Source organism: Lutjanus erythropterus, chromosome 3 (genome assembly GCF_056507025.1).
Source record: "Lutjanus erythropterus isolate fLutEry1 chromosome 3, fLutEry1.hap2, whole genome shotgun sequence".
NCBI classification, from domain to species: domain Eukaryota; kingdom Metazoa; phylum Chordata; class Actinopteri; order Lutjaniformes; family Lutjanidae; genus Lutjanus; species Lutjanus erythropterus.
Genome location: NC_139319.1, coordinates 36,872,853 through 36,893,648, shown reverse-complemented (window position 1 = coordinate 36,893,648; position 20,796 = coordinate 36,872,853). Strand labels below are relative to the sequence as shown.

Here is a 20,796-nt window from a genome sequence, read left to right as displayed (position 1 = left end):
GTAACTGGGTCATGATCTCTGGAAAGAGACATTAATGTTTTGTTTTTCAAATGTATTTTTTGGTACTTGCAGGAAGACAAGTTGAGTGCCATATTGGAAAGAAGGCAGACACCTCAGCCAATATCTCCTAAACTTGGCAACTTACAGCAAAACTATCTAGATAGATAAATAGGACTACAGGTCAGAGGAAAAGTAAGACTATGCATTTTTGATTGATATGATTAATTATGTGTTCAGACAGCTTAGCTCCGCCCCAGCCTCGGTCACTCAGGTCAAGGAAGAGGGAAAATCTAGGTGACGAAATATCTGTGACTAATGATGTTCAGACAACTCTCCATCATCAGGTAATTTAGGTAATTATCACAGATCCTACATTTCCATCTTATCAAGACAAATGGTTAACAAGTAATTCTATTTTTTTTAGGACACTGAAAGAAATAATACAGCAGTGGATGCTGCACTGCTAGAGCACCACCAGCCCTTCCAGGATGAGCATCAGGCAGAAGAACAGTCTTGTCACACCAAACAAGATCCTGCCACGGAAGAAATATGTGCAGAAACAACAGCTGTTTCCTTGAAAAATGTGACAGTTAAAGCTGTTGAAACACAAGAAAAGACTACAGTCACCAAACCCAGTGATGATTCTCAGCTGGAGGGTTTTGGAGTTCACACTGATGACTATGATGCCAACCAGAGTGCAAAAGACAAAGGGGAAATAACTACAGGGAAATGCAACAGCTCAGCATCTCAAATCTGCACAGATGATACTTTGGAGGACCAAATGCTTGTAAGGGAGAACCCTCAATGTAATTTGGACCGCAACCAAGAAACCAGCCATGAAGAACACAGCAATGTAGCTGATGTGAAGGAAATCAGAAAGGAGGCTCTGGCGGGGCTACCGGCAAAAAAGAAGCGACGGATGGGTATGTGTGGTCTGACAGAGAAGGAGCGGAGTTACTTCCTACAGACACAGAAGCATGAAAATGGGCAAAACGGACTGGGGAGAGCTGCGAAACAGATTTGGAGAGGCACTGATGACCTCGGGGCTCAGGAGGAGGTTATATCTGCACCCCCTTTACCCTTCTCACCATCCATCCCAGCAGGCAGTGTCACAGAGCAGAAGGAGGCTGAGACCAAACTTCAGTCTAGTCACTGTGGAGGGGGTGACAGGTGAGAAGAATAATGTAGTGAGGATCTCACAATTTTAGTCTCTAAGTTTAGTATTTGCCAAGTACCACTGGTGGAAAGAGTTGTGTCATGTGCTGTTCAAATTAGATTAAAAGTCTGTACTTGGATGGATTTCTTTTGACTGTAGTCATACACACACAAGTTTTAGTTAAATCATTGGAAAAACTATGGATGCACATTATTTTCCAATTCATTTTGGCCACTTTCTGATGCTGATATCAGCACATTTTTCCACCTAATTGTAAAAAACATCAGGTCTCTCCTGTAGTGGAATTAAGATTTTATTATGCCTACTCTTATTGTGATGACTCACTGACATATTTAAAATACAATGCTTTTCAAGATGTATACACTCACTGGACAAAATAAGAAAAGTACTGTTCACAAGTGTTTTTTTAGTAAACCCAGACTTCAGTGGCCCCAACATATTGATAGCTAGCTGCTGTTTTTGTAGAATGTTAAACTAAAACGTGAAGGAATTGGGATATTGTTGAACTGTGACACTGGGCTGGCAAAGGCTTGCAATACAGGGATAAAACTTGGTGGCCACAGGGCCACATACATTAAATTTGGTGACCACAGAGTAACTATTTGTTTTGCGAGCTATTTATTTGGACCATAGTGTCTAAGTCTGGCAGATATCCTCCCGTTGTGTGCACATAATTACAGTGTCATCTTATTGGCCTGATATTCCATTTTAAAGCCTTTATTGGTTGATACAGATGATGTGCTGATATTATTATTCTTCCCTAGAAGAAACACTCCAAATGTATAATAAAATGATGTAATTTGTTACTTCCCCCTTTATGATAACATTGTTTGTTGACACACAGGACACAAACTGAGGGCCACATTGCTGTCACCACCTCAGAGGAGACCAGTACTGTGTGTGATCCAGGCTGCTCAGAGGGACAGAGTGGTGAAGCTGAAGGAGGTGTAGCACCTCCTGCTCCAGAACAAACTGACACAAAGTCAGAACCACCTCCAGAGGAAGAGATTTTTGGGAGTCGGGAGCAGCAGGAATTTGAGGGATGTACAGCTGAGACAGTGGCTGAAAAACCTCAGGAACGAATGACAGACACAGAAGATGGATCAGCAGTAGTAGACCAAAGTCCTGCCATCAGTTTTTACTGCAGTCCGATGCAAAACGAGGAGACTGAGAACCGGGATGCAATCAAGGCCGCCTCTCTGCAGGTGAATAATGTGACAAGAGAAGAAAAGAAGGAAGAGTTGAATCAAGATGGTGACACAGCTGAAGCTTCATCCACAGACTCACAGTCGGGAAGATTCAACTATGTTTCTGTGGAGCTCAGTGAGGCTGCAGTGTCACCCAGTGGCTCAGAGAGGAAAGACAGTGTGTGTGGTGGTACCACAGCTTCAAATACCAGTTTAGTGAAGCTGTGAGAGGTGTTAAAGTCACTCATTTGTCATTTTGCGTTAAACAGTTATGCCCTCGGGTGTCTTTTAGTCAGCATGGCTCAGGCCAGATTTTCCTCCTCATTAATGCAGTTTTTTTTGTGTTTTACATCTGATGTAATTCTAGGGATGCATGATTTTAGATTTTTACCTATATCCAATAAGTCAATATTATCCAACACAATTTTGCCAATTTTACCAGGATTGGCACCTGTTTTTTAATATGTTATCGACTAAACAAAATGATTAATTGAACAAAAATCTACAGAGTAATTTAAATGAAAACAATTGTTTAGGTATAGTCCTACTGTTAACCGCAAATGTAAAAAACTGCAGCTACACAAATAATTTGTATTAATGTGAATACTTAAAGGTGTGTAAGATTTAGTGGCATCTAGCAGTGAGCTTGCAGATGGCAAATGTTCCAAACGTGTAGGAGAAAGTATAGTGGTGCAAAAAACTTAAAGGGCCACATCTAGAGCCAGTGCTTGGTTTGTCAGTTTCTGGACTACTGTATAAACATGGCGATGCAAAATAGTGGATTCCTTCCACCATTTCGGACCTCCTTCTTCTGTAGATGTAAATAACTAATTTAAGGGAAGAAGAACACAATGAAACTTTTTTTGTAGATGATTTTATACTAATGAAAACATGGATATTATATTCCACTTATACCTTTATCAAACAGTGTGTTGACTTTAATAGACATCAGCTGTTAAATGAGTTACGTATTTAAGGCAAAATACAGCAACTAAAATGTAGAGAGACCTAATCGCTTTCTGAATTTCTGTAGCTGACAGTCTTACTAAAAACAATGAACAAAGACAAATTGATATATACATTAAGCTATTTTACTAATTCTTTTACAACTTTACTGAAGTGGTTGATTTTGTTGCACACAGTCTAATCCTGATGATGAACCTTGCGCTGGTCCTTCTTCTCTGAACGCTGTGCACCCTCCGCCCAGGGACACCACTGACCCATTAGGATCCGGGTACTTGGATTACGTGTCGGACTCTCAGCTGAACAGCATCACTCTGATGTAAGGAAGTAGGGAATGGACTTAAATCTAGGGCTGAACAATTAATAAAATATTATCAAATTCATGATATGGCTAATTGCAATATTTATACTGAAGATTGACACGCTGCATACGTTCAAATCTGTACCCTGGGCCGATAATTGTCAGAACTACCAGAAAAAGCTGGGATTTCCTCTCCTCCATGACACGATTCCTTCCTCCCGACTCATTTACGTTAAAATTGAACGCCCATCTTTCCTTGTCCATTTACAAGCCAGCTAGTGACAAGTGAGAGGCAGGGTTCACCCTGGACTAGTCACCAGTTTATCACAGGGGTGACACATAGAGACAGACAACCATTCACTCTCACATTCACGCTTATGGGCAATTTAGAGTAACCAGTTAACCTATTATGCTGCATGTCTTTGGACTGTGGGAGGAAGCCGGAGTATCTGAAGAGTACAGTGAACAGGAAATGGAAAATTTCCATTTCCACTAAAATTGTGACTCGTATTGCAATGGCAATATCTGTCAAAATAACTGCAATCTGATTACATGAGAACTCTGACGGTGGTGAGAGGAAAAAGGAAATGTCAGGGAAGCGGATGAGCCTTTGTAGACTGGCTCTTCAGATAAATGCCCAGTGTAAACAATCTTCTGATATAGCTCATTTTAGACTTGGGAAACTCAGTGGTGGTATTTTTTCACCTTGAAAAACAACTTGGCAGGTTGTAAAAAAAAAAAAATCAAAGAGGAAGGGACAGACAACAGGGACAGAAGAACATGGCACATTCAAATGTACGATTTGTTTTAAACCTATGCACCACTTTTTTTAAATCTGTCCAACTTTTTACTTTCTTCCCATTCAGTGAGGAGGAAGCGATGGAGGGGAAGGAAGATCTTGGTTGCCCAGACTGTGACGATGCTACAGACCTGATCTGTGGCCTCATCAGAGAACTCTCCTCGCTGAAGTTAGTGAATAGTTCTGTTTCTATTTTATACATCTTTCTTTTTATGTTGCATGTTATGTGTATCTTTCCAACCTCCAGCTCCAGCTCCAGCTCCTGCTCCTCCCTCTTACCAGAGTTGAACTTTTGACTTGTAATACAATTGGTCAGTCTCATCCTCCTCACTCTGTGCTCATTGGCTGGAGTGTATCATCAGCTCTGTCAGCTTTAGACTGCTTGGCACCTTTTGCCAGGGTCACCTGAGGGGCTCTGCTCTTTATGTAGTCAAGCCCTGAATGACTGAACTTTGACCAACAAATCAAACTGATATACCCTCGGTTTAAGAAGACATATATAGGGGTCAGATTGACTGTGACTTTTGGGTGATCCATTGGGCTATTAGGAATAAAAATAGTCTTAATTCATTCTGAAAAATTATTAGAGGTTAGAACATACATATAGACATATTTTAACAACCTTAAAAGGGGTCTAACCAAAAGAATCAATGTCAGTTTAAGTGTGCATCAGAAAACCACCATTATATAAGCCAAATATCGCTCTCTCCAAAAGCTGCCAGAATCCTTTGGTAAAAACAGTCCTTTTAAATTGCAGAACACATGAGTTGCTAGTCCACTATTTCCTTGATCACTTAGGTAGTTTGTGATATTGTGTGACATTCTGCGAATCCAAACTATCCACTGAAACACCAAAGTCTCAAAATAACACAAACAAATGAACTGACTGAGGCCGCAGTAGACGAGCAGCTCCTGTGTTCTGCAATTAAAATGACTTGTAAAATGTTTTTGTCAAAAGGAGCCTGGTGTCTTTGGAGAGAGAAACATTTGCTTTAAATAACGTTATAGCATACCCTTAAACTTAAACTGATCCTGATGATCTAACATTGATGTATGATCTAATGTTCTAATATTGATGGAGGCATTTTGCAGTTTTCTTTAAAGTTTGTATACTCACACTGAGCTGCTTGTACCAGCACGCACACAACCCTCTGTCAGACATTTATCCTTCACTTAACACTTTCAACCTGCCTTAATCTGGCCTACTTGTTGTCAGACTCAAACCTGGTAGAGAAAAGGTTTGAATATCTCCATTTGTCCTCTTGTTGCTTTCTTCTAGTCGAAAGGTCATGGCCACTTACAGAGAGCTGGAGAACCTGCGTCGCAGCAGTAAAAGGTCGTCAATACGTTGAGGATTTGTTCTCTTGATCCTGATCTTACTGTTGCCCCAGTGGTTTCTGGGTAATAAAATGCTTTTGCCATTATACAGTTGTTTAAATATTTCACAGTAAGTCTAGCTTTGCTCTTCTTGCATCATTGTAAGCTGACATGTTCGGTGTAATGGCTTAGTTGTTCTGGTTCCCCCCAAATAAAGCTAGGTGTTGTTTATTGGGACAGTCTGAGTATTCTGTTATCATATAGTATCAGACTTTGTTGAACATTTTGAATTATCTTAATTTAATCAAGGAAATCTTTCATTAAGTAATTTTGTCTGGCCAATTTGATTTACTGGAGTTTGATCAACTTCATTTATTAGTGTAATTTTACTGCTGTAAAATTAGTCAGACCAACCCTATGAAATTAAGTCAAACTTAACTTCAATAAATAAGTTGAATCCATGGGTGTGAGCGACCCATCAGGGACCTTTGCTCCCGCATCGTGTTCCTGCCCATCTTTAGGTGAAAAGACCCACTCTAATTTGACTTGCGGTCAATACAAAATCAGATCTTTGCCACTTTAACACATAAAATAAGGAAAACATATTTTTGTTTAGCTAGTAGGAGCCCAAATTCTCTGACCAGACAGGTGAACAATTAAGGTATGTCTTTGCCAATGAAAGCTGCCATGTCACAAAAAAAAAATTAAAATAGGGGTGCTTTCCGTCTGCCTCCATCAAAGCGGACAAATTTGATTTACAGCCACCTTATTGAATCTTAATATGTATTCCAGACATACATCACTTTTTATATCATTAAGACACTATTTAATTTAGATGAAACTCAATACTGAAAGCAGGTATTTTATGCTTTATATGTTTTTAACAGTAAACACTAGTTCCACCATAACCAAGACTCTTGTCTGATTCACGCTGATCTACAGACACAACAGACACACATGATGTTTACTCAGTGACATCATTAACTAAAATGTGATGAAGTGTTTGCCACTGACACAGATACTGTCTGGAGCTTTTACAGTGTTCCATCTCAGGCAAAGGAGTCATGGTCATAGGACATATGGGCGACATATGGCTGCTCTCATCCATTCTAATAAATTATAGTGACCCAACACAAGTAATTTAGTTGGGTCAAACCCCAATAAATACATTCAATCAGTCCTAATAAGCAAAGTTGACCCAACACAAGTACATTAAGTTGGACCAACAGAATTACTTAACACTGAAAGATCATGTGGAAATACTTTCCACAGAGTTATTTTTTGAATGAAAGTATCATCTGTTTACATCAAAGGCAGAATTGTCAATTCTCACAGCATTTTTTCCCTCCCTACCCTCAACACCTTGTGCTGTCCAGCACCTGTCAAAAGAAAAAACTGTGGCAGAGCTGACCTTAAAATTAAAATGAAGTTGTGACTTTCAAGAATCATGACACCCCTATTGATTTTATATCCAGATGTGCACATGCCCCACATCTTGGCTACCTTAAATTCTGTCAAATGATTTCAAAGAACAGAGAGTGACAAAGAAAACACAAGTGCTGTCAGTTTAGATATTTATAACGTCTGACATACAAGAATATTTAGAAATTTTCACACAACTTTTCTCCACAAAGTCAGAAGGGCTTAATTGACATTTTAGATTAGCCACATGCACAATATCAAAATAAAATAACAGGCCTCAAGAACAGGTATTTACAACCCAGAACAAGAACAAGTTGCTCATATTTTTTTAAAAAAATTTAAAATGCTGAGATGGTCACATGATGTTTACGTACCGAAGTGAAGTTTTTACTGATCACTGTGTGTCTTATAAAGGTGTGATAGTGTTCTAATCCTTAAATACATGGACAAGAGAAATGGAACTGGACATCACACAGCCACATTTAAAAAAAATTTTAAACAAACACACATTTTCCTTTGAAACATGACCTCTTTTTTTGTGCTCCCAAACACAATATCAGGTAGTCGTTCTTTATAGTACTGCACAAACTCCAAACACCAATCAGACGCTGTTAGAGGCAAAAAGAGCAGCTGGAAAATCAGTATTATCAGTATTATAGAAGGCTGCACAGCAAACGTGCCAAAGCATGCAAATGAAACACAAAACATACACCAAAGCAAACACACGCGTGCTAAAAAACAGAAATCACACTCATTGGGGGAGGATCCAGCCCTTTGTGCCTGTTTGCTACCTGCCTCTGGTCGATTCAGCGTCTGGACTTTGTGTACACGGAGCTGTACGCGCTGTCCACCTTCGGACAGAAGCGCTTGGTGTGAGCTCTGGCCCCTGTGGCCCCGCACAGAGGACACACATACTGCCGCAGGTAGGGACACAGAACGTCTCCGGCCTGGTTCTTCAGCCAGTGGGATCCGTACACCAGCTCGGACTCCCCGTTGTGCTTGCAGAAGCCGCAGATCATGCGCTCAAGGGAGGGAGGTAACGCGGGCGGGTCCGGTGTCTTGAAACGAGTGCTCTTCTTGCGCTCTTTTGGCCCGCGGGAGCCCGCTGGTCCGGCTCCCAGCTTCAGATCCACTTGGTTTGGTGGATCAGCAGGAAAGGAGTCTGAAGTGCACCACGAGCCATCAGATGGACTGTAAGATGCCACAGAGCCTGGAAGTGTGGGTTTATTTGGCAAATCGGGCGCACAAGCTGTGCCGAGGTCTCTACTTTGGCAAACTGCGCCTATGCGCGCAGACAGCAGTGCGTGGCACAGGTCATCATCAGCATCAGGAACTTTGGAGATTGGCAAGGGGAATTCAGTGGTGGTGTCCCGGCCCAGGATCTCTCTGATCGTGTCTGACAGTCCTATGTAGTCTTTCCAAGGTTGGAAACTTTTGCTGTTCGGTTCCATGAAGTGGGGTAGGTGTCCCCAAACCATGCCGCTCAGGCAGAGTGATGCTGTTGTCTACCTGACTCCCTCTCAGTGCGATGATACGCTGTTGACTTTCTAATAACGATGAACAGCAGACACACGGCGCCAAGCGCGCCTAACAAGGTTTTGATTGGTAATTGAGTACAAGTGGTGATCAGAGTCGCAATCGTCCCCCATGCCAGCAGCCAATCACATGAGCTCCTGCATTGCACGTGCAGTCTCTCCAATTATCTTGAGTGATACCATCCTGCCCCCTCATGCACAACACATGCACATTTGTCTCTAATACAGTCCAGGCCTTTTACCCAAAACATACAGATGCTGCAACATAAACAAACTGAACTGATTTTGGATCCTCAGTGTGTTCTGAAAAAAAGTCTTAAGAAATATAATTAGGGAAACGTTTTGAAACCTCACACAAATAACAGAAAATCTGACAAATATTAATTTAATTGTTCACGACACTCTCCTCTGACTATCAGTAAAAAGTTCTAAAACATCTAAGTAGTGGTTCAAAGGTGTCCCTTATCCATAACCAGGTACAACATTTTTCCTTCCTGAATTAATCATTTAAAACTACTACACGTTTTTAACTGTTTATGAAGCCCAATTATTTATTGCCTCTGTATAGCTCTGCATGAGGGTGGGGGTGACAGGGGGGTTTAACTGGATAGGAAAAGTAAAACCCACAGCAGCTGCAGAGGAGTGACAGCCTTGGTACATGAAGTGTGCAACTGAGCAACCAGGGTGCCCCTGATTGCCTATTTCTACATATATATTGTTATTCTTAATGCCTGCCACTGTGTCGCATCCTCCAAATCAGATGAAATTACTTATGGCATGCAGACAATCAGAGTGTTTAAATTTTCCTAGGTAAAACTTTACCTGGGAAAATTAGTCAGAAGCAGGAGATTTTTCTTTAGATAATTTCTATTTTTGATGTTATATTTTATAGTTATGGCAGTGGAGACGCCACTGCTTTTGTCCACAGGGGGCTCCAAAATCAACACAGGAGAAGTTGCTTGTACTAACTTTAAATCAGCATCACTGTGTTAGTACACTTTTATACAAGGAAACAAAAATGAGCATAATATATGTCAGTGATGGCATTGCTTAACATGAATTTCAAGTAAATTATTTAAATATCATTTAAACAGCACTTACTTTGAAAATATTTGTGACAGCAAAATTGGCACTAAAATGTCATGCAAAGATGACCGTAAACATTGACCCATTTATGCATGCAATAGTTAAGAACTTCCTTTTGCACAGTCATTGTACTGTATCCAATGCCATGTTTCATGTAAAAAGTTTCTGGTTGATTGTGGATAGCAGTGAACTTGTATAATGCCTGTGCCAACATTCAAATCTGTCATAATTTATGGTTTTATGTAAGTGAAACAAGGTTTTCAAACTGAAGCAACAACCTTTACTACTGAAGACCGCTACTATTTTCCCAAAGGCCCATAAAAGACAGGAAAAAATGTAAAAAAAAATAATTAATAAGTGACTGAGATGAACAATACAGGTATGTTCACCTGTTGTTCTAGTCTCATAAATTGGTAATAACACTTATAACATCTCAAACATCTTGTGAAATCCAACTGGGTGAAAGTATTGAAAACACTGAAATCTGTAATGCCACAATTTCCCACTGCCATGTTTAAAAACTGATTTGTGTGTCATGTTTTCTTGTCTGTCTACACAAAGGATTCAGTGGCATTGCCAATTAACCAGAAACTGCACAAGCGGATTTGTTTTTTTGCAATATCTCTGAAATTTAAGATTTACTAAAATGCTAGTTTTAAATAAAAGCCAATATGGTTAAGTTCATGTTCATCATAACCCACATTTATGTTGATAAATGCCAATTTGGTAGTGAGATATTTTTAAAGTAATATAAAAGTGCTATTGGTTTTCTGCAGAATAAGTGATGACTGAAAGGATTATGCTGTATAAGTTTAGACATTGTTTTGTTTGAGAAGATGCTGCAGATAATACCTTTAAAAATTATAGTAGCAGCTCTCAAGATGGTAGTCGCTGCATGATCGCTCAGCTCCACAGCTCTGAGGTGAGACGCACCATCCAGCGCCTGGTAGGCGCGTTGCGGGACAAACTAAATTATCGAGGACAAAGGATTCGCATCTGCCCAGATATGACCATAGAGCAACAGAAACAGTGGGCCCAATTCAGCAACATCAGGGTGCTTTTACGCTCGGCCAACCTGAGACATGGCATTACTCACCCAGCCAAACTGCTGATAACTTTTAAGGACAAAACACACTCCTTCAGCAGAGCAACAGAGGCGTTGGAATTCTTCGAGCAACAGGTGAAACACTCTCTTAATACGGTGAACTCTACTATGGATTGAAAACTCTCTAATAGTTTTGGGAGTTATTCCAAGAAGCAGTGAAAAAGCGTCTCCCCTTCTCCTTGTTTAAGCTTGTCACAGCTCTACACAGATGGGGTGGAGTAAAAGGAGTGAAGATAACAGGACAATAATCCATCCTCAGCACACGATCAAGTGTTTGAGGATAGTAGCATTTATGTCCTATATGGGTGCAGGTGGGTGGGTGCCTTACAGTGAGGTGAGGCTATGGAAGGAAGGGTTGAAGATTAGAAGGGAAGGGGTAAGGGGTTTGATGGCCAAGGATAATTTGTTTGCACATTATGTAATAATAATGAAGTTGGAACATATTTACAGATGATGTAGGACTGTCCAGATGTTAAGCACTTTTGGTGTAGTGTAGCACAGTGTTCCCCAACCCTGGTCCTCAGGGCCCACTGTCCTGCATGTTTTATATGTTTCCCTGCTCCAACACACCTGATTCAAATGATCAGGTTGTTATCAGGCTTCTGCAGAGGCTTGATGATGAGCTGATCATGTGAATCAGGTGTGTTGGAGCAGGGAAACATCTAAAACATGCAGGACAGTGGGCCCTGAGGACCAGGGTTGGGGAACACTGGTGTAGCACATATTTTATCAGATGTGATTGGAACAGCCTACCTAATGTCTTACTTCTGAATGACGATTCAGTGATCAATATCACAAGATCCCAGAGAAGAGTTTTGCTTTTAGGTTTGACAGCTGCCAAAAAATGTTGATATTAAGGTGGAAGCCCCCCCCCCCCCCGATAAACTCTGGATTCCTGAATGGATTCGATCCTTTTTAGACATTATCTCCTTGGAACTCTCTATAGCTTGAATTAACGGTGCTGAGACAAATACACCTGACACCCCGTCCAGGGCACTAGAGAAAGTAAAATCAAGTTATATGGACTAGACAATGAAATACACCCCCCCTTTTTTTTTTGTTTGTTACATTTGTTGTGTAAGTTTATATATGTCTGAATATTTATGTATATGGGTTATGTTACGCATGCGCCGTCAAGATGTGGCCAACAGGTTTAGGTGTAACTAGAGCCCCTCTGAGGTAGTTCATGAGTTGATTTATGGAAAGTTCTTTTCAAATTTATTTATTTATTTATTTGCATCCGTTAAAATGATCCTTGCATATGACCTCATAGAGGCTGCTGATCTTCTGTTACACTCTAACCTCTAGCATGGAAAAATGAAATAAAAACTTGGTCAAAGAAGGAAAAAAACTATCAGTGTAAGCCAGTCGGAGTCGGAGTAGAGTGGGTGATGTCACTGCCATCTGATACCCAATCCATCAATTTAGGCTGTCAGAAGCATTCCCGATACCGATATCAGAACAACCCTAGTGTTTTATTTGCCAGCCTAGATGGTAACAAACAAAACAATTATTATTTGTATATTAAAATATGTCTTTATTGATACTTTTAAAATGTGTAAATAATAAATGTACAACACTATTTTTAATTACCACCTATCATCAAAAGTGTTGTCTAAGTGTGGAGGCTGGGGTGAGAGCACCATCCCATCTGCTTGGCCATCCCACATCTCTGACGAGTGATCAATCTCACTGGTTCTGAAGGTGAAGAGAGGAATGACAGATGTCAAAATAATAGCTGTTGTAACTGGAAGAACGTAAAAGATGAAGTAAGCTTTTAAGATTAAACATAATATCAGTGATTTCAGGAGGTCTGGCAAACAGGATCATGAATCACTATTCATCGACGGGACTGCTGTAAAGAAGGTCAGCAGTGTGAAGTATTTGGGGGTTCACATTGATGATGACCTCACTTCAACCACTAACACCTCAAAAAAGCTCAGCAGCGACTCCACTCCCTCTGCAGACTCAGGAAAACAGGCCCCCGCACCACAAACCTCACCACCCTCTACAGGGGCACCATTGAAAGCATCCTGAACTAGGGCTTCACCACCTGGTTCGAGTGCTGCAGTGCGAAGGACAAAAAGCGGCTTAACAGACTGGTCAAGACAGTCAATCATCAATCATTGGTGCCCCACTCCCCTGCCTGATGGAGCTATACCAGCGGCGCTGCATCAGCAGAGCCACCTCCATCATCATGGACCCGCTCCACCCCTCGCACCACATCTTCTCCCTTTTGCTATCAGGGAGGAGATACAACAGCATAAGTTGCAAGACTAACAGGAAGCTGAACAGCTTCTTTCCCCAGGCTGTAAGACTTATTAATGGACTGTTCCCCATCCCAATACACACCCACACTCACCCTTGACAGCTAGTCACCTGTCAAGTCAAGAGACTGAATGCACTTTGAGAGAACTGACTGTTTTTATCTGATTTTATTCCTATTTATTAGTCTATTATGATGCTTATATTTTATTATGTTTACTATTTTATTGATGTTTCTAGTGCACTGCAGTCACTGATTGAGAAACAAAATTTCATTCTCTTGTGTATGTAAAAGCACAGTGAAAATGACAATAAAATTCCTTGATTCCAGTGAAGTGCAAATGGACCCAGACTTAATTTCCCCTTCCCAGGTTGTCACTGCCCATGTAAACACTTAATGGTATCAGTAGGACTGAACTGGAGTAGTGTAGTAGTTGGGTTTATTCAACATCAGCACCACAAAAGGCCAGATTTAATATTGCAGTGAATTCTTCATTCATTTATGAACAGAGGTAAAGCTCAAAATGTTTTCTGGTGGTTAATTTTTTTCCTGTCTATGACAGCAGGACTTGACTAACCTGCAGTTGTATGACAGATTGAGGGCAGAGTAGAGCTCAGGAGTGCTGGGGGTTTGAACTCTGACTCTTCCCTGATGTAACCCAGAAACAGCAGCTGTCCCCGACTTGGAAGATGGAGTAATGGGCAGACAGCCTGATATGCTGGTGGGCCCCAAACCTGAGAAATCTGGAGCCACAAACGCATAATCTATTTAGGGCCTTTGTAGCTGAATATTTCACCACATTAAAAACACCACTGCACCCTTTAGTTTGACTGAATACTCACTGAGAGCAGTGCTCTCCCTCCTGTTGTTGCTGCTCGGTGCTCCTTTACTAAACAGAGGGGAGTCACACAGATACTGCTCCTTCAGGAAAGAGGCCTTTTGTTGCTCAAAATCACGACGCTGTAGAAACAAAAGATACACTTACAGCGTAACAGGCATCCTGTAAGAGAAATCTAATAAATTATAAGATGACCATGATACCCCAGAGATCAAGGAAACATTCAGTTAAGTTGAAATAGTTGCTTCTCTGGCAACAATATTACAGCGACAGTGTCCCCATTTGAAATTTCTATTCTGGGCCAAAATAAGTGTTTTTGTTTGTCTGTTTCACATTAATTAGAGTTCAGATTAATGCAGAATTTTCCTTGACTGAGTAAATGTCTGATGACTATGACAGCCAGTATGCTGTGCTCTTTTGTATGAGGAGGCTACTGTAAATGCTCAGTCTGATCTCTGGACCAGGTGCCCTCTGACAGGAATACATTTTTTCCCCTCATAATAACTGCTGCACTTCCTAGCCTTACTTTGTTCATTTTCATCTCAGCATGGACCTACAGCATAGGACAAAATGTTCCAAGCAGTGATCACATGTAACTTTAAAAACAACGGCACACTCTACCTCATGGCTCAGTCGGATGGCAGCATCGGTGAAGGACTGCCTCTCCCTTTCAAATGTCCGTCTCAGATGGCCGAGCTCTGCCCAGCACGCCTGAAGACGTTCCCATTCTTCCAAAAAGTAGGAATCAGCCAGTTCAGAGGGGATGGGTGAAGCAAGGCTGTCCTGCAGACACAAAACAAGGAGTGTATTATGTGTGATGCCAGCAAAATCTCTTATGAGGAAGCGTGTTTGTGATAGCAATCATACCTGTAGCATTTGCTGTTGTAATCTGACAAGCTGCTGACTCTCCCTCAGGTCAGTTTCAAGTCGAGCCAGGAGCTTGTCATGGTCGGTACCAACACCAGTGTGGCCTGCAGTGAAGAAAGACAAAGATACTTTCCTCTCTAAATCACTGGTTGACAAAATGAATTAAAGCCGAATAAATACATCTGAAAAGCATTTATCCTTAAAAACTGTACAACAGATCAAAGCGTCACTTAAAAGATTATTCAGCTTGGGTGTTTACCTTCAGGCTGAACGTCACTCAGTCTCCTCTGCACCTGCCTCCAATTCTGAACCACACCTCCTGTTACATGGTCACCAAGTGCCACCTTGGCTTGATCCAGCCTTTTGTCTTCAGTCCGGGCCTCATTCCGACGATCCGCCATATCTGACAGGGTCTTAAGAAAACAATTCAACCAATTTTGTTATGTTTACTAGTTGGATTTGACATAACTTAAAGATTGAGAGTATTTGAGAAAAGAAGATATTTTAGAAACTGTTCTGAGCATTTGATAGCACTATGTGATCTTCCCAGTTATCACTTGAAAACAGTTCGCCCAAAAATCAAAAATGCAGACTTTTCCCCTTACCTGTAGTGCTATTTATCCAACTAGATTGTTTTGGTGCAAGTTGCTGTGTTTTGGACATAGACCATACAGAAGTTAACCTTCTCTCAAATATAATGGAACCAGACAGCACTCTGTTTGTGATGATCAAAGTACATCTGGAAAAATCTCAACAGCAATGTCGCTCTTCATGCTCACAAGGCGGCGAGTGGATTATCTTGAGTAAGTGTGTCACGTCTTCTGGAAGGAGACAGCCGTTGAGTTGTTCAAATGTATTTTTTGGTGCCAAGTGCCTTTTAGTTACATTTAACTGCAGCAATGGTTCACACCAAAACTAGAAGGATAAGTAGCACTACAGGTAAGAGGAAAGATAAGCATTTTTAATTTTGGGCTGAACTGTCATTTTAAGGTCTCAATCATCACCCACGATCTACCAGAAGGGCATGGCAGCGCCTGCATCCCGCCCTCTGCCTGTACTTTCTTATTTTTCGTTATTTTGCTGTGCTCAGAATGCTTTAACAACCCAAAACTGCACCAGGGTCAAATGCTCCCTGAAATCAGATGAAATGAGCCTGTGTTTACATTTTCCCAGGAAAAATTACAGTAAGTAGTACATTAGCCAGAAGATTTCTTTAGAGAAAAATTCTATTTTGTGGTTATGGTTTTTCCACAGAGGTCTCCAAAATCAACACAATATGAAATTTCCTTGAAGTAGCTTTAAATAAAAACATCTCTTATTTGACTCACTTGCTCCATTTCGAAACTGAGTGCATCAAGAAAAATGTTGAAGCTGTGGCGCAGCTTCATCGCCTCTCTGAGCTCTGCTTCTCTGCGCTCCAGCATTACACGCAGCGTTGCCTCTTCTCGCCTGCACAGTGGAAAGAGCAAGCGAGGATTAGAGGGGAGGAGAGAATACATTTGAAAGCAACAATCAGAAAGCAATTATAATAGCAACCAACGCACTTTGCAGTAGACCTGAAAGATCTGATCGGCTGGTCTCTTTTGCCTCGACCTCCAGGCAGACAGTTCAACACCTCTATAGCTGGATCGAAAAGTGCAAGACGGTAAATGTGAGTCATTTCAGTCAATATTTCACATGTAAGCAAATAGCTGTGTAAAAGATTCTGTGAATTTTAACGGCAACATGACAGAGTGACTCTCACAGGGTCCTTTCTCTCTGTGTCTGTCAGTCAGCTGTGACAGCCGCTCCTTCATCCTGTTGTTCTGCTGCTCTCGACGCCTGAGCTCTGCCTCCTGCTGGTTGCACCGCAGCTGCAGACATGTGCACTGACAGAAGGGAACAGAGAATTTTGAGGAGGAGGAAGAAGAATAAGAATATATTAAAATATTCCACTATGTAGGTAACTTATATGCCAACACTGCCTTTCATAAAATCAGTTTTAGGATGGCCCCAACACTATGGAACAGGTTAGTGCTGAGCTGTGAGGGAATTTAATAAAAGGGTTTTAATGCGACTCCAGTGAATAATTTCCAAGGAGAAACATGCTGTCTACACTTAGAGATTATTTTTACAGAGAAACACAGAGAGCTCAACGTTATGTCACAATGACATTAACCCTTTGGACATAAAATGTCACCACTTCATAATTTTAACCTATAACAGATTTGTCTGGAAATGAAAACATAATTAGCGTATGAATTTTAGAGTTATGACAAAAAATGTTTGAGGTCACAGTGACTTTTGATCCAAAAATCATTAATCCCTGAGTCCAAGTAGACATGTGTAGCAAGTTTGAAGAAATTCCACCAAAGCATTCTTAAGAGACTGCATTAACAAGAATGGGACAGATGGACATACAGGTGTACAGACGGACAACTCAAAAAGATAATGCATCCGGCCATGGCTGTCGCCGGCATGGAGGCATAAAAATATTTGGCTTCATCTACCATTGCAGGGTACTTACTTACGTACTGTGGCTTATGTAACCATTGTGTTAACATAGAAGTAATTAAACAGTTCAGTGACTTCAGTGACTAATAAAGCCGGTGACATTAAAAAATTCATTAACTGTAACCCTATGTTTGTTGTGTGGCGTTTATCAGCGATTGCGTTCACATAGGCCAGACAAAGAGACAACTGAAAGACAAAGTCTGAGCATTAGTATACCATCTGAATAGCAAATGTGGATTTCCACATGCACAAGCACTTTTATAATGTACATACAGCAATCCAGATAGCCTTGTGGTTGAAGGTCTAGAAGCAACCAAAACAAACATTGGGGGTGATGTTCGAATTAAGATTATTGCAGAGAGAAACTCTGTATATACACCAGATACAGGCCACTGTTTATGCTGGTCTAGGTCCTTTTTTGTAGTTGTTTTGATGTACATACTCTGTTACTCTAAATGGCAGCAGCACAAACATCCCATGTTATGGATGCTATTGGTTTCCAGTGGTATAAAGTCCCGCTGTTCCGGCGTTTCTGTCATAGTGAAGCCAAAGAATCTTGATCTACCTTTGGTGGCGGGCTACAGGACAAGTTTAAGTCATTTTAGGTAGTTCTTATTACGCTGACATTTGCTCAAGTGTTCATTTCTCGGATCAGTTTTGGTTTTAACTAGTCATTTGACTACATAAAACACCAGCTCCAACACTGGTCACTACTGCACAGACTCTGGCTCCAAATAATGTCACCAGCACAAGATGGCAGCACGCACAGTCGGGATATTTTGGCCGTAGTTTTGTACAGCGGGAGGAACAGGATACCATCTTTTATTTATGTCAGTGGTTGTAACCAAGTTCTATTTTAACGTGTACAAGCATTGTCCATGTTTTTAGAATTTCACCATGAAATAGTCCTCTGAGTAAAGGCTTTTTAACTTTTTGCCAGAGGAGTGCCTTGGATCTTTTTTCTTTATACACATAACATAACTCACCTTGGCCCGTTCACATCTCAGCATGTCTTGAAGCCTCACCACGTGCTCGTCCATCTCTTGCAGCTGCTCCTACAAGACAGAAGTTTAGTTACTTTCCTCCCTATTTAGCACTAATCTATGTAATTCACCTGATGTTTACCCACCCTGAGGGAGTCTCCTTGCCCTCTGTGCTCCTCCCCGTCAGCCCACCAAGAGGCGCTGTGAGAGAGCTCATTCAGAGGACTGGGGCTGGAGTCTGCAGACAAGACAAGCAAGGAGTTGCATTATTACCTAAATCCCTAAACCATAAACATTGATTTCTTTTCTTACAAAAGATATCCAGATAGAGTAATCTCGAATAACAACTTAATTTGAATTTCTAATTAACAAAATCACTATTACCAAGTTTCATATACACAAGTGTTGTTGCTAAAGCCATCTCCATTGTGGAATGCACGCATGATCAAAAGCACTCATGCCAGAAAAATCAGTGTACTCATGTCTTAATATGATTTGCTCTAGCCCCTTAATTTATTTGATTTACTATTTAAGTTTTTATTTGTATTTCTACTTGTATGCTTTATTCCTTGTTTACCGTCTGTTTGACAACTATAACAACTAGATTGTTGCAACTTTGCACAAAAGACTCTTGGTTGAATGTATTGTACTGCACTTTGTAAAATGTTCCTAGGAGATGTGACACTGTACTGAACAAAATGTTAGAGTCATGCGCACAAAGAGTTTGTCAATGTACCTTTTCTTGTTGCAAATAAGATTGTTTAAAAAGGAGGGGAAAAAAGGATGGTGGGGAGTGGTCTAAAGTTTTGGACTCTATATGTCTGTATGTCAGGAAAATGATGACATTACCTGAGCACTCCGGGCGTCTTCCAACTCTCCTCTGTCCAAACCTAGAAGCCATCTGAGTACCATGTTGACATATTCACACGAGACATTTTACACACATGAAAATGTAACCAGTGCGCACCACAACAGGATTAACACAACATGTACTTTTGCATTTAAATGAAAAACATTGCTATAGTGACAAGTTGACATGTTTTAGTTGCTCACCTGAGCAGTAACACTTCCTCAGACAAATGCTGCCTCTTCTAATGACAGGTGACGGCACTTCAGCTAATTACCACTGACAAATACATCATATCCGTCGACCACGCCCCTTTTTGCATGAAAACAACCGAGAACCCAATTAAATTGATATCAAAATATGTCGCCATTCTAAGTGCCGTGAATGCCAAATATCATTTACATACATGTAAATATTTGTGATGCAATTAGTTTACCATAGAGCCACAGTGGACAGGCTACTAAAACAGCTAAATAGTTAAAAGGTGACAGATCTCATAAATACATGATAGTGTCTTCCATTTACCTCGGAGTGTGGGTGAAGCAAATACAGCATGTATTACTAACATTTGTACAACTTTCTCTTATAGTCGCGCCCTTTTGTCAGTTTGGTTTTAGATCTAAAACCGTGTTTCCCAAACTTTTTTTTTTCCGAGGACCCAGATTTTTGAAATGACAAACCATTGTGACCCAAGTTACAGTAAATTCTGGTAAGAATTAATTTGTGCATAAACGAATGTTCCTGACCATTTTACCGTCATTTTCACATCACCCTGTATTATCTCAACATTTAATTGAAAACATAAACACGTTAAGACTTTATAAATGAGAAATAAATTACTTTAGGCTGAGTGAACAGGCCATTTCATTGTTTTTATTTCCTCTTATTAGGAAAACAGCACAGGACATTTTAGCCTACTTCATAAATGACACAAAATAAGTCAACTTAGAATTAGACTCGTTTTACCTCTCATCAGTAAAAAAAAACATTTTAAATGCTTTATAAAAGGTGTACGGCAGATATAAATCTTAAATGTGCAATATTTCCTCCAAAGTTATTTATTTATATGGGGACCCAAATAAATTTCCCTGTGACCCACCTGTTGGCCCAGACCCAGTCTTTGGGAATGACTGCTCTTAACTATATAGGTAGTCGCAGGTGAACAAAATTGGGTCCATTCCCCCTTTTGAAAGATACCAAATCACCCACTGCCTATCTGTATAGGAAAACACAACCCTGAATCTGGCACACAGTGTTTCACATGAATTTACAATTAGTTAATGGTCCCACCTGTCTGGTATCATTCTGTACATTTATGACAGTGGCCATATGTCCACTAGTCATTATTTGATGAAGTAAATTTAATCCTGCCCTACAAACAGCCACCCGATTCATTTTATTATGTCACTTTGTACAAACGATATTCTTTCAGATGTTGATGCTTACACACTTACATACCCTTCAGTCTTTGTGCTTTAATTCTGAATTGTCAATAAAATCAAACAAAGAGGCTGCATCATCCATGTACTAACCTCTTCTTTGACCCTGGTGATGTGTTTGTAGTAAGAACAAAGTGTCATGACACCTTATAAACAATTAAAAAGAGACAC

At 40.6% G+C, this 20,796-nt stretch overlaps 3 protein-coding genes across 6 annotated transcripts; 1 reads left to right on the top strand and 2 right to left on the bottom strand.

Moving 5' to 3' along the window:
• The first annotated feature begins 227 nt into the window (after positions 1–227).
• On the top strand, positions 228–5,788 carry LOC146330464 (uncharacterized). The gene is made up of 6 exons (XM_084714484.1): positions 228–344; positions 425–1,170; positions 2,022–2,544; positions 3,507–3,646; positions 4,495–4,596; positions 5,707–5,788. Exons 1-6 carry the CDS (start codon positions 228–230, stop codon positions 5,777–5,779), a joined length of 1,701 nt encoding a protein of 566 aa, XP_084570610.1. The 3' UTR covers positions 5,780–5,788.
• A 1,516-nt stretch (positions 5,789–7,304) lies between these two features.
• Positions 7,305–8,650, bottom strand: nanos3 (nanos homolog 3). Its single transcript, XM_084714020.1, has one exon. The coding sequence runs from the start codon at positions 8,642–8,644 to the stop codon at positions 7,973–7,975; it is 672 nt and encodes a 223-aa protein (XP_084570146.1). The 5' UTR covers positions 8,645–8,650; the 3' UTR covers positions 7,305–7,972.
• Positions 8,651–12,418: 3,768 nt separating this feature from the next.
• On the bottom strand, positions 12,419–19,449 carry LOC146330462 (afadin- and alpha-actinin-binding protein). 4 transcript variants are annotated; one of them, XM_084713991.1, is made up of 14 exons: positions 19,393–19,428; positions 19,189–19,240; positions 19,076–19,096; positions 18,486–18,577; positions 18,343–18,405; positions 16,608–16,731; positions 16,408–16,486; positions 16,192–16,312; positions 15,123–15,276; positions 14,864–14,967; positions 14,618–14,779; positions 14,001–14,118; positions 13,736–13,901; positions 12,419–12,590 (listed from the first exon to the last, which is right to left on the bottom strand). In XM_084713991.1, exons 2-14 carry the CDS (start codon positions 19,238–19,240, stop codon positions 12,482–12,484), a joined length of 1,365 nt encoding a protein of 454 aa, XP_084570117.1. In that variant the 5' UTR covers positions 19,393–19,428; the 3' UTR covers positions 12,419–12,481. The 4 variants fall into 4 exon arrangements, with proteins under 4 accessions (XP_084570117.1, XP_084570110.1, XP_084570131.1 ...); XM_084713984.1 differs by having other exon boundaries at positions 18,343–18,411; positions 19,393–19,427; XM_084714005.1 differs by lacking the exon at positions 19,076–19,096 and having other exon boundaries at positions 19,393–19,449.
• Between the last annotated feature and the right edge of the window lie 1,347 nt (positions 19,450–20,796).